Source organism: Sorghum bicolor, chromosome 8, assembly GCF_000003195.3.
Source record: "Sorghum bicolor cultivar BTx623 chromosome 8, Sorghum_bicolor_NCBIv3, whole genome shotgun sequence".
NCBI classification, from domain to species: domain Eukaryota; kingdom Viridiplantae; phylum Streptophyta; class Magnoliopsida; order Poales; family Poaceae; genus Sorghum; species Sorghum bicolor.
Window position 1 is genome coordinate 34,356,102 of NC_012877.2, and position 12,807 is coordinate 34,368,908.

The 12,807-nt window shown below is 48.2% G+C and overlaps 1 protein-coding gene across 1 annotated transcript in view; it reads right to left on the reverse strand.

Moving 5' to 3' along the window:
* LOC8086169 (nuclear mitotic apparatus protein 1) overlaps nt 4,429–12,807 on the reverse strand; it is a 53,565-nt gene continuing 45,186 nt past the window's right edge. Inside the window, exons 3-6 of the mRNA XM_002443095.2 lie at nt 6,118–6,237; nt 5,348–5,675; nt 5,075–5,245; nt 4,429–4,569 (exon numbers count right to left, since the gene is read on the reverse strand). Of these exons, the coding sequence (XP_002443140.2) occupies nt 4,429–4,569; nt 5,075–5,245; nt 5,348–5,675; nt 6,118–6,237 (760 nt within the window). The remainder of the gene's footprint in view (nt 4,570–5,074; nt 5,246–5,347; nt 5,676–6,117; nt 6,238–12,807) is intronic.

A 12,807-nucleotide genomic window follows, 5' to 3' on the forward strand; every position in this document is an offset into this window, starting at 1 on the left:
TTGGATTCACCACTACCCTTCCTATTCGTTATTTACCACCCTTATTCACTAGTTGATACTAGACAACTCAAGGAATCTCATTCCCCTTTTTGTTAAACACACTTAGCCGCTTTCCCTTGGGAAAATATAAATTACGATACCTTGGAATACTCCTTGGTGAAGTGCTACAGCGGTACATTCTGTGCGCTTGCGGAATTATCCAATAGTAAATAGAGTTACCCTACCAGGGCACTTCTGGCGCCGTCGCCGATATCCGGTGGTTGCGTTAAGAAGTTTCAACAATTGGCTTGCCAATCCGGTTCTTGTAAGGAAATAGAATAATGAATGGAGAATGTGCGTTGATTACACCGATCTCAATAAGCACTGTCCTAAAGATCCTTTTCGTCTCCCTCGCATCGACGAGGTGGTCGACTCAATGGCCTGATGCGAACTTCTCTCCTTTCTAGATTGCTACTCTGGTTATCACCAGATTTCACTAAAGGAAGACGACCAGATCAAAACATCTTTTATCACTCCTTTCGGCGCATATTGCTACACGACCATGTCCTTTGGACTCAAAAATGCTGGAGCCACTTACCAACGGGCCATTTAGCAGTGCCTCCATGACCAGATTCGTGATGACCTCGTCGAAGCTTATGTAGACGACGTCGTCGTCAAAACAAGGGAAGAGAGCACTCTAATCGACAACCTAGACCGAACCTTTAAGGCACTAAATAAATACAAGTGGAAGCTTAACCCCAAAAAGTGCATCTTTGGGGTCCCCTCCGGTCTACTACTCGGCAACATCGTCAGCCACGACAGCATACGACCGAATCCCTCAAAAGTAAAAGCAGTGCTCGACATGCGACCACCTAAGAATGTCAAGGATATCCAGAAGCTCACTGGATGTATGGCCGCTCTCAGTCGTTTCATCTCCAGACTGGGAGAAAAAGGCCTCCCCTTCTTCAAACTCTTAAAGGCGTTGGAAAAATTCTCCTGAACAGAGGAAGCTGACGCTGCGTTCACCCAGCTCAAGACTTTCCTCACCTCACCGCCTGTTCTCACAGCACCTCAGCCCAATGAAGACCTACTCCTTTACATCGCAGCAACCGATAGGGTTGTCTCCACGGCAATGGTGGTCGAGCGAGACGAGCCAAGCCACGTATACAAAGTCCAGAGACTAGTCTACTTCATAAGCAAAGTCTTAAATGAGTGCAAGACCAGGTACCCTCAGATACAGAAGCTCATCTACGCTATCTTAATAACGTCAAGAAAGCTAAAGCATTACTTCGACGGTCATCGGGTCCTGGTAACCACCAGTTTCCCTCCGGGGGACATTTTGCGCAACAAGGACGCCAACGGCAGAATTGTAAAATGGGCAATGGAATTATGCCCATTCTCCCTGGATTTCCAAAGCCTCACTACCGTCAAGTCTCAGGCCCTGGTCGATTTCATTGCAGAGTGGACGGACCACAATGAGCCCTCCGTTTCCAACACCCCCGACCACTGGTCGATGTTCTTCGATGGGTCCTTAAACATCAATGGCGCTGGCGCCAGGATACTCTTCGTATCGCCTAACAAGGACAAACTATGCTACATCCTTAGGATCCTTTTTCCCGCGTCAAACAACGTCGCTGAATACGAAGCATGCCTACATGGCATACGACTAGCCATCGAATTGGGAGTCAAACGCCTCTACGTCCACGGCGACTCTGCCTTAGTCATCAACCAGCTCAACAAGGAATGGGACAACCCACGAGAAGATGGACCTCTACAGCAAAGAAATCCGCAAATGGGAATCCAATTTCTACGGCATAGAATACATCCACGTGGTCCGGGATAAGAACCAGGCAGCGGATGTGCTGTCAAAGTTAGGGTCATCTCGGGCCCAGATCCCGCAAGGCGTTTTCATTCAGGACATCCATGCGCTAGGTGTGGGCACAGACCTGGTCGAAAAGAAACCTAATGAGGCAATGCTCATAGACGACACCACTCCGACAACCAGCAGCCATGACTGGCGCGCCCCTTTCATCAGGTATATATCGGACGGATCGGGCTTTCAGGATAAAACGGAGAAAGAGCGCCTCATTCGACGATCCAAAGAATTACATACTGGTGGATGGCAAACTTATGCGAAAAAACGCAAGTTCCAAAGTGCTGCTCAAATGCATATCCCAAGATGACGGCATCAAGCTCTTAGATGACATACACGCCGGATCCTGCGGCAACCACGCGGCCTCCAGAACACTGGTCGGGAAGGCCTTCTGAGCAGGTTTTTACTGGCCAACCGTGGTCACCGACGCCGAGAAACTGGTCCGACATTGTGAAGGATGCCAGTTCTTCGCCAAGAGGACCCACGTGCCTGCTCACAAAATTCAAACTATTCTGTCATCCTGGCCTTTGCCTGCTGGGGCCTCGACATGATCGGGCCATTTAAGCCGGCCCCCGGCAACTTCAAGTTCGTCTTCGTGGTAATCGACAAATTCTCGAAGTGGATCGAATACATGCCACTGGTCAAAGCAACCTCTGAGAAGGCTGTGGAGTTCCTTAATCATACACAGATTCGGGATCCCCAATAGTATAATCACTGACTTGGACACTCAGTTCACTGGCACTACATTCTGGGACTTCTGCGATGACAGGGGCATAGTCATAAAGTACGTGTCAGTAGCTCACCCACGGGCCAACGATCAAGTAGAGCGCGCGAACGGAATGATTATTGATGCCCTAAAGAAAAGGTTGTACACCGAGAACGACAGAGCACCTAGACGATGGATGAAAGAGTTACCGGCTGTGGTCTGGGGTCTCCGAACACAGGCTAGTCATTCAGACAGGCGTATCACCCTACTTCATAGTTTACGGCTCTGAGGCAGTGCTCCCATTCGATGTAACCTTTGGATCTCCAAGAGTCGAAAATTTCGACCAGTCATCGGCTGACATCGCTAGGGAGCTTGAAATCAACTGCATGGAGGAAAGGCGCCTAATCTCATATCTTCGAACAACAATGTATCTCGAAGCCATCAGGCGGTATCACAACAGGAACGTCAAAGACCGTTCCATCATGGTCGGTGATCTGGTACTCAAGTGGAAAACAAGCCAGGAAGGAACGCACAAGTTATCCACACCTTGGGAAGGACCCTTTGTGGTCGCTGAAGTCACACGCCCTACATCTTACAGACTGGCGTATCCAGACGGAACACGCCTGCCTAATTCTTGGCACATAGACAAACTGCGCCGTTTCTATCCATAAGTTCCAGCACCTTTTGTTTGTTAGTTTCTTATAATTAGCAATAATAAAAGATCTCTTTTTCGCTAAATATTTTTTATACGCAGAGCTTTCGACAAGCACAACAATCTCCCTCTGAGGCGAAGATCCTTAAAGATTATTAATCAAACACAGTGATACATCACTCAGACAACATTGCAGCGCTCAAAATCGTGGTCATGACAAATTAATCATTATTACAAACTTTACATACAAAGTTTACAATACACACCTCTCTGGGCGGTTCCTAGTCTATCCCTACAAACTACTCTACAAGCCTATTGCTCGGGCTGATCACCCGCACGGTCTTGCCGTCCAGTTGAAGGGGTCGGGGCCACCGGCGCCTTGCTGGTCGAGACCGCAGGCGTCGACCGCCCATCTCCGGCATTCGACGCTCCCGACAACTCCTTGGCCGATCTATCAGACCCGGGCTGGTCGGGGGGAGTTGCTGTCCCGCAGAGGTTGATGTCGCTGATCACTGTCGACGACAAGTCAAGCAGACCAACACGAAGGTCGTCTGCTTCCCGCGGACGAACCTCCTTTGGGTACCCCCTCTCCAGTCTGGACAGGTCGACCAGAGGATAGCGGGCGCACACCATGCTGAGGACGCGCGCACCGGCGAACTCCCCGGTGTCCTTGACAAACTGCTGGAGCCAGTTCGATGCCCGTTGCGCCTTCTCGACCGGAGTCAACTTCGGTGCGCGGGGCTGGTCTTCAGGGAGCTCGGGGCTGATTAAATCAAGAACCGGGGCCACTCCTTTCCAAATCTTGATGCAGTTGGCCTTCCAGGAGTCCCAGTCCTTGATCAGCTCGTCGAAGTGCTTCTTCGTATTCACCTTGAGCACTGTAAACCAAGCCGGAGGTTAGTACACAAACAAGAAACGGGACGTTGGGCAGTCAAAGGAAAATGGGATAGAATGATTCTCACCAGACAACTCCTGACTCTTGCTGCTCAGCTCCTCACCAACTCAGCGCCCCGGCTCCAGCGCCCCGGCAAGCTCCTGGTCGAGCCTCTCCTTTTCTTGTCAGAGGCGTGCAACCTCCTCCTCCAAGTCTGCAAGAGCAATTTCTAGTCAACAAAAATGACTACGTGGCTACATACAGCTGCTCGGAATATACGACCGACCTCTCCTTTGCCGATCCTGGTCGGCCAATCGCCGATTGAGGTCGAGAAGGCGCTCTTCCTAAGCACTCATCTCGGCCGTCCTCTCCTCGGCCTCCAACCGAAGCCGATCCACCTCCGTGGACAGGGCCTTGTTCTCGGCCACGATGCCCTCAATTTGATCGAAGCACCTTTTCCGGTACTTTGCCGTTTTCATTGCACCCTACAAGAAGAATACATGTTGAATCCAGGAACAATGCATATAAACTTCGAGCAGCGCAAAAGACCACTTATCTTAACCTCGTCCACAAGCCGATTCGCTGCGCGCTCCACCCTCGTGGCCTCCTCCGTCTCCGCGAGTTCTTCATGACCAATGAAGTGGTCCCCGCGTTGGCGCCACACGTAAACGTGCTGGCGACCATCTTGGGGACGACCTTGGATCTCCTCCACTTCATCGTCGGAGGCCGTCTGGGTCTCCTCGCCCTCCGCACTACCCCTGGCCGTGGTCACAGGCATCAGTGGACCCTGATCCAGGCCAGGGGAGTGTACTGATGAAGAGGCCCCTGCTCGGGGCGGGGTTGGGCCCCTCTTTTCTTCAGCAGGCGGGGGAGTCGGAACTCTGTCCTCCTCCTCTGCAGCACTACTCGGGGGAGGCACCCTCGCAGCCTCTTCATCCCCTGCAGGGGTGTTCACTTGGGTCTTCGTCGGAGCCGGTTACTCCACGGCACTCTCAGCTTCGGTCGTCGCCGCGGCTGCTCCTCGGGCTGTTCCTGGGCGGTCTGCTGCACGGCGTCCCCGACGACAGCCGCCGGCTCGGCTGTCCTCTGCCCAGCGACATTGTCGGGATCAACGTCAGACGCCGCACTAGCAGAAACATTGCATCTTACCAATGTCAAACGCTGCGGTAACAAACGCAAAAGCAATAACAATGATAGGAAAAAGTGTCAAGAAGAGATTTTTTCTACTTACAGATCGGAGCGCCTATGCGTTGCCATAAAGACCCTCCTCCTGGTCCTACCGGTCGCCGCTGCCGCCTTTGTCGCCCCAAGACGTGTCGGCTCGGTGTGAGGAGCAGGAGGGTCACAGGTCACCCGATCGCCAGTGATCGGCGCGACATCCGAACGACTGCGCGGCCTCCGAACCAAGGAGGGCGCGGCCTCCTCCTCGTCGTCGTCGTCATCAGTGATCCTGACGAGCCGATGGCGCTTCAGTGCCTGGCTGCTCTCTGCCGGCAGCGTCTCCGCAGGGGATGGATCCGCCACCAGTGGCCTTTTCCCCGCCACTCTGTCCTCGGTGGTCGGGGCGGGACGGTTATGCTCTTCCTCGCTGCTGGTGTATTGAGGACACCGAGTAGCGTCGTCCTCTGGCGGGTCCACTCCCGCGGGATTCTCCATACCAGGTGCCAGTGATATGTACACTGCGCACCGGTCAACGTCTTCAATCTGCAGTTGAACCAAAGACAAGTCAATAACTGGGGGACAAGTACTCAAAAAGTAATATCAGTCAGTCACATTATTTATTTACCTTAGGAGCTGGACGTCCCAGCTTGAAGGCGTGCATCCGATCACTGCCTCGAACGAAGTTGTCGTCTGCGAAGTTGAACAACTCGTTCATCAGCTGCTGCACTTCCGCCTTCTCCAGACCTTCAGGGCTCATCCTGGTCGGGTCTTGGCTCCCTGCGTATTCGTATGCCGAATGAACCCTCCTTTGGCAGGGCATCACCCGACGACAAATGAAGTTACCGACCACTCCTGGCCCGTCCAAGCGGGACCAGTCGATCAGTTTCATCAGGTCGGCCACCTGAGCAGTGAAGTCCGGGCGGTCCGTCCAGCTGTCCCTCTTCTCGGGGATGTAGCCCACGTCGCAGAACGTGGAGCTGCACGGCTCCTCCCTAACATAGAACCACTTCTTGTACCATTCGGTAAGGGAAGTGTTCCATGGGCAGTTGAGGTACCGGTTCTTCATCCCATCACGAAGATTGAGGTATACTCCACCTGCAATCTTGGAGCCTCCAACTGTTCCTTTCTTCCTCAGGCAAAAAAGGTAACGAAAAAGGTCGAAGTGCGGCTCTATCCCGACATAGGCCTCGCATAGATGGATAAAGGTGGAGATAAGAAGAATTGAGTTGGGGTGCAGATTGAAATCCCGATCTCATAGTAAAGAAGAAGACCCTGGAGGAAAGGGTGGACAGGAATCCCAAAACCCCTCTTGAAAAAATCCTCGAAAACTACAATCTCACCGGCACGGGGGTCGGGGTAGCTTTCCCCTTCCGGCGCCCTCCAGCCGCCAAGCTCCTGATTGTGAAGCAGCCCCATTCCGACGAGGTCGTTGAGTGACCTCGTGTTGCTCCGGGACTTTTTCCACTCCTTCGCCATCAGTTCTGCCCTCTTCTTCGAATCACTCTTTGCCATGAACGCTGCGGAGGCGATTGTGAGTTGGATGGAGGTTGCAGAAGGCAGGAATTGCAAGGACAGAAGGTTTGAAGGCCAAGGCAGGGTGCAAGATGATGGGTGTGGTGTCGAGTCTTTATAGGCAACGGCTCCACCCTTTCCACTTCCCGCATTCTTGGGAAGTGGGCGGTCCCCTGCGGCGGATGCGGCGTTTCGGTTTTCAATAATTACCGGTAGTTAATGCGGTAGTTTTTCTATATAATTGGCGGTTACTTTTTCTTGAACCACGCGAAGAGCGGCTGTATAGTTACCCAGCGCACCTTTTCATGCAACTGTCTGACAATACGTCAGGGTGCCTCGTCACATCATGCATTAATGTGGCAAGATGCTCTTTTCAAAAGATCAAGCATAATTGGTGGAAGACTGTGTATGACATTCCTAGGGACTGCACCGACCACCGAGCACTATAAGCTCGGGGACTGGTCGACCAGTCTACCAGTTTGGAAGACCTGGGGACTGCACCGACCACCGAGCACTATATGCTCGGGGGCTGGTCGACCAGTCTACCAGTTTGGAAGACCTGGGACTGCACCGACCACCGAGCACTATAAGCTCGGGGACTGGTCGACCAGTCTACCAGTTTGGAGACCTGGGGACTGCACCGACCAATCTGAGCATTATATGCTCGGGGACTGGTCCACCAGTTTACTAGTTTGAGAGTTTAGGGGTTGTACCGACCACATAGCGTTATATGCTCGGGGACTGGTAAATTCAATTTTTCAGACCTTGCTACAAAGCTCATACTTCGTCTTCCAGCAAGCTCGGGGACTACATCGGTACGATGCATCTGGCGACGCATCTCAGTTTTAGGATTCCTATGAAGACTTTTTTGACCCTGGTACCACGTGCCTACGTCACCTACTACCAGGCTCGGGGACTAAGTGGGCACACTTCACCTTGCAGTGAACTTGCTTGCTTTTTGACGGACTGTACTTTTTATAAAAGTAAAGTGGGCACACTTCATCAAGAAAAGAAATATTTTTTCTCAAGAGCACCATGTATTCTTCGAACAACATGCTTCTTCGATGCCAATGTTGATCAACTATATTTTGAGATGGTCAGAATACCATTGAAGCTGTTGGGCGACTTCCATGCAAATCGAAGATGTCGAGCCTTGCTGATCGAAGAAGCTCAAGATGGCGTGTTACATCACAATACACGGTGCTCGGGGACTAGCTGTGGGGGTATAAACCCCTATACCCTTACGGCTAGACTTGGGCCAGGAGGCTTGGCCCATTACGAGACAAGTCTGAAGCTTGATCCGACTGCTTGGAGTTTTGCGTAAGGAAACAAGACGTGAAGATCAAGCCGGAATCTAGTCGGTTAGAATAGGAATTGATATCGAACTATCTATGGCAGTTGTAACCGACTAGGATGAGTCTCCAGATTTGTAACCCTGCCCTCCGGACTATATAAGGAGGGGCAAGGGACCCCCCTTAGGACAATTATCTCAACACAAATCAATACGACCAGACGCAGGACGTAGGTATTACGCCCACACGGCGGCCGAACCTGGATAAAAAGCTTGTCCGTGTCTTGCGTCACCATCGAGTTCGTAGCTTGCGCACCGTCTACCGATAAACTACTGCCGTGGGTATACCCCAAGGTAGATTGCCGACTAGCTTTCGTCGACAGACGCTCCAACCTGCGTCTGGTGCCTAGCATCCGGTGCCTAATCCTAGCTGAGCCAGGCAGCTTGTACACCGGACGCACAGGTGCAGCGTCCGGTGCTTCTAGGCCAGCGTCCCGTGAGTGTTTCTCAGCGAAAAACACTCCCGCGACTTCTCCAAATTTCCCACCGGTGCAATAGAAAATATACACTTAATTTTCTCAAAAGCGCCGAATCCTGCCTCGCAAGCTCGGCGGGAGGGAGAGAAGAACCCACACCCCTCTCAACCCTAGGATCTCCAAATTCTTTGCAAATGAGCTAACACCAACAAGTGTTCACCACCAAAGTGCATGTGTGTTAGCTTTTCACAAACATTTTCACCCAAAGGAGTTAGGTTAGCACTTTACTAGATCCTAATGCATATGCTCAAGATGTAGACTTAGTAGCACTTGATTCGAGAGATGACCGTGATTTCTCCTCATGATAGTCGGCTATCTATCCTAAACCTGGTCAATCACTTCTCTACTCATCTTAGACTGGCACAAGTAAAACCCTATGTTTATACCTTTACCTCGATAACTTTGCTCCTCGTTTATCACCATGATCTTCACTTCATGCTTCATCCCTTTGTGATCATGTGGCCACCTTTCCATGCCACCATGCACCTTCATCACATGTGTTGCCATGCCTAACTCAAATCACTTAAACACAAAGCATTAGCAACTTGGTGTCATTAATTACCAAAACCAAACTTGGGCTTTCAATCTCCCCCTTTTTGGTAATTGATGACAACCTTCACAAAGATATGAAATGAAATCATAATGAACTTGAATTGCTTATCCAAGGCATTTTAATCATGAGACAAGATTGGACAAGCATTTCAATTTTGGTTTTGGTAGTACTAGCTCCCCCTACATTTGTGCTTCCATGAGTTTGGTTCAAGTTTGCACATATGCATGAATTAGAGTTTTGGGAGATTTATTACTACCAAAATGATGCTAAGGTATATAGAATGGACCTTTGAAGCATGATACCAATCGGAGTTGCCAATATACCATCCTTAGCACCAAAGTAGCTAGACATACATCAAAAACTCAAGATACCTCGTGAGATCACATTATATGTCTAGATGCCATATGAAAATAAAACTCTATGCTAGAATTCATAGCATCATTCAAGTTATATTTCTAGCAAGCACCAATCAAAGAAGAGTAGTGAATTTAAACTTGCAATGCAACACCTCATTATGTTAGTGCACATTCAAATGCAACAAATGGTTCATGAGCTTGCTCCCCCTATTTGCGTGCTCAAGTTTAAAAAGTTTTCTCTTGTTTTCTCTCTCTATCTTTGTTTCTCTTGTTTCTCTCACCCTTGTTGACTTTATCTTTGTTTCTCTCCCCCTTTGTCATCAATGACCACAAAGGTTCAAATTTTAGTGAGAATTAAGTCAGTCAATGTGAGGGTTAAATTATGGTTCAATCTAGATCACTTGCCTAAAACATGCAATTCAGTTTGATCCAAGGAGAAGCTTTTTCACACCTCATAAAGTATAAGGGTTATCTTGACCATGTGCAATAGCTCAAATGCCTTTGATGTGCTCATTTCACTTTTCTTAGGATGTGCATTTCCAACTTGCTTTCCGGCTTGACAAGCACTACATGGTTTATCCTTCTCAAAGGTGACATCCTTCAAGCCTCTAACTAAGTCATGCCTCCATAGTTTGTTCAATTGTTTCATTCCAACATGACCAAGCCTTCTATGCCACAACCAACCCAAACTTGATTTGCTAATTAGGCAAGATGTCAATTGAGTGTCACTATCATTGAAATCAACCACGTATAAGCTACCATGCCTAAATCCTTTGAATATCAAGTTCGATCCATCAACACTAACCACCTCAACATCATCACTACCAAAGATGCACTTGAAACCAAGGTGACAAAGTTGTGCAATTAATAAGAGATTGAAATCTAGGCTCTCAACTAGCAACACATTTGATATGCTCATGTCATTTGAGATAGCTATTTTACCAAGCCCCTTGACCTTGCCTTTCTTGTTGTTGCCGAAGGTGATTGAATCAAAGCCACCATTTTGACTAGTATCAATTGATTTGAACATACAAGACTCTTCGGTCATATGTTGAGTGCACCCACTATCAAGCACCCAATGCCTTCCTCCGGCTTTGTAATTGACCTACAAGACAAGATAAATTCTTTTTAGGTTCCCAAACTTGATTGGGTCCTCCAAGGTTAGCAACTAAGCTCTTTGGTACCCAAATGGCTTTCTTCTTTGAGCCCATCCATGGTGCAGCAATGAACTTAGCATGAACACCTTTTGTATCCTTGGTAAGCACATAGAAAGAATTAAGCTTAATTGAGGATACATAAGCTTTGGGTTTCTTGTTCACGCATTGTTGCTCTAGGTGACCAACTTGCTTGCAAGCTTTGCAATACCGGCCATTGTTCTTCACAAAACTAGTCTAGTTAGGAGCAAAGGCGGCCTTGCCTTTCTTGGGGTTATAGCCCAATCCCTCTTTATAGAGAGAAGCTCTTTGGCTACCCAAGCACATAAGCAAGCGGTCCTCACCACCATAAGCCTTGGCTAATGTGTGATTGAGCTCTTTCACCTCCTTCTTGAGAATTTCATTCTCAACTTTAGTGTGGTGTCACAAGTGAAACCATCACTACTAGATGAGGATGATGTAGAAGTGCTACATGAAGGGTTAGTAGAAGCAATAACAATAGGCTTACTCAAGATATCAGATGTTAGGCCTATGTTGCAAGTTTTAGCTTTCTCAATTTTAGTTGGCTCTTTTTCACACTTGTTAACTAGAGAGGAATGAGCTTCTTCAAGCTTAGTGTGAGTCTTTTGAAGCTTATTATGGTCTTCCTTTAGACTCTCATAAGATGCTCTAAGCTCATCAAGTTCTTGCTCAAGGGTTTTCTTATCCTTAAGTAAGGCTTTGCACTCCTTTCTAGTTTCTTTATAGTGATGAGTGCAATCTTCTAGCATAGTGATTAGTTCATCTTTAGTTGGTTCTTCATCATCACTACCACTATCACTATAACTAGCATGGTCACTCTCATCATCAGATGATACCTTAGTGGCCTTAGCCATGAAGCATGATGGAGTGTCAAAGATGGAGCTTTCCTTGAAGTGCAATGCTAGCATGCGCCTTCTTCTTGGTGCTCTCATCATCACTTGAGGAGTCATCACTATCCCAAGTTGCAACATGGGCATCACCGTTTTTCTTGTTTGAGCCTTCCTTCTTTTCTTCCTTCTTCTTTTTCTTCTTTCTTTCCTTCTTGATAGCATCTTCATCATCACTATCATAAGGACACTTGGCCATGAGATGATCCTTGCTATGGCATCTAAAGCACCTCATGTAATGGTCATTCTTCTTGCAGGAGCTCTTCTTCCTTCTTGCCCAATAGCCCTTCTTGTTCATAAACTTGCCAAATCTTTTGACAAGAAGAGCCATCTCCTCATCTCAATCACTATCACAAGAGCTTGCTTCTTCTTCACTTGATGACTCTATCTTGGCTTTGCTCTTGGATGAGGAGGCCTTGAATGCCACACTTTTCTTCTTCTCATCATCATTCTTCTCACCATCCTTCTTATTCTTCTTGATCAACTCATCCTTCTCGTCATCTTCCCTATAAGCATCATCAGTCATCACCTATTGGAAAACTTGTTGGGGAGTTGCTTCACTAAGTGTTGTCTTGACTAGCACGGTGATCAATGTGTCAAATCTCTTGGGCAAGCTTCTCAAGAACTTCATAGAGAATTGACTATTTTTTACTTCTTCCCCAAGTGCCTTGAGTTCATTCACAATGACTTGCAACCGGTGAAACATCTCTAGCACACTTTCATCTTCTTGTATCTTGAAGCTTGAGAACTTTTCTTGGAGGATGTATGCCTTGGCGGTCTTGGTTCCCTTGGTGCCCTCAAATGTTCTTGATTTGCTCAAAGGTCTTGTCATCAAGAGCTTCATGAAGAGCACTAATGGCAATATAATTGTATTGTAGCTTCTTTTCTTCGACCGGTGTTGGTGCATTCTCATTTGCAACCTCAAACTTTGTTTTGGTCACCTTCCAAACCTCTCTATTGATTGACTTAAGATGAGTGGTCATCTTCACCTTCCAATATGCATAATTGGTGCCATCAAAGAAAGGCGCCTTCTTGGTGTTGTTGATATGCAAACTTAGAGCCATTTCTTCACTGTAGGTTGTTAAGCCTCAAATAAACGGTGCCTCGGCTCCGATACCACTTGTAAGGTCCAAATGGCTAGAGGGGGGTGAATAGCCTATTTAAAATTCTACAAACTTTACTAAACAAGTGAGTTAGTAAAAAAAGTAGCAAAGCTATTCTAGCACTAGCACAACTAAGCTATGCAAGCCAC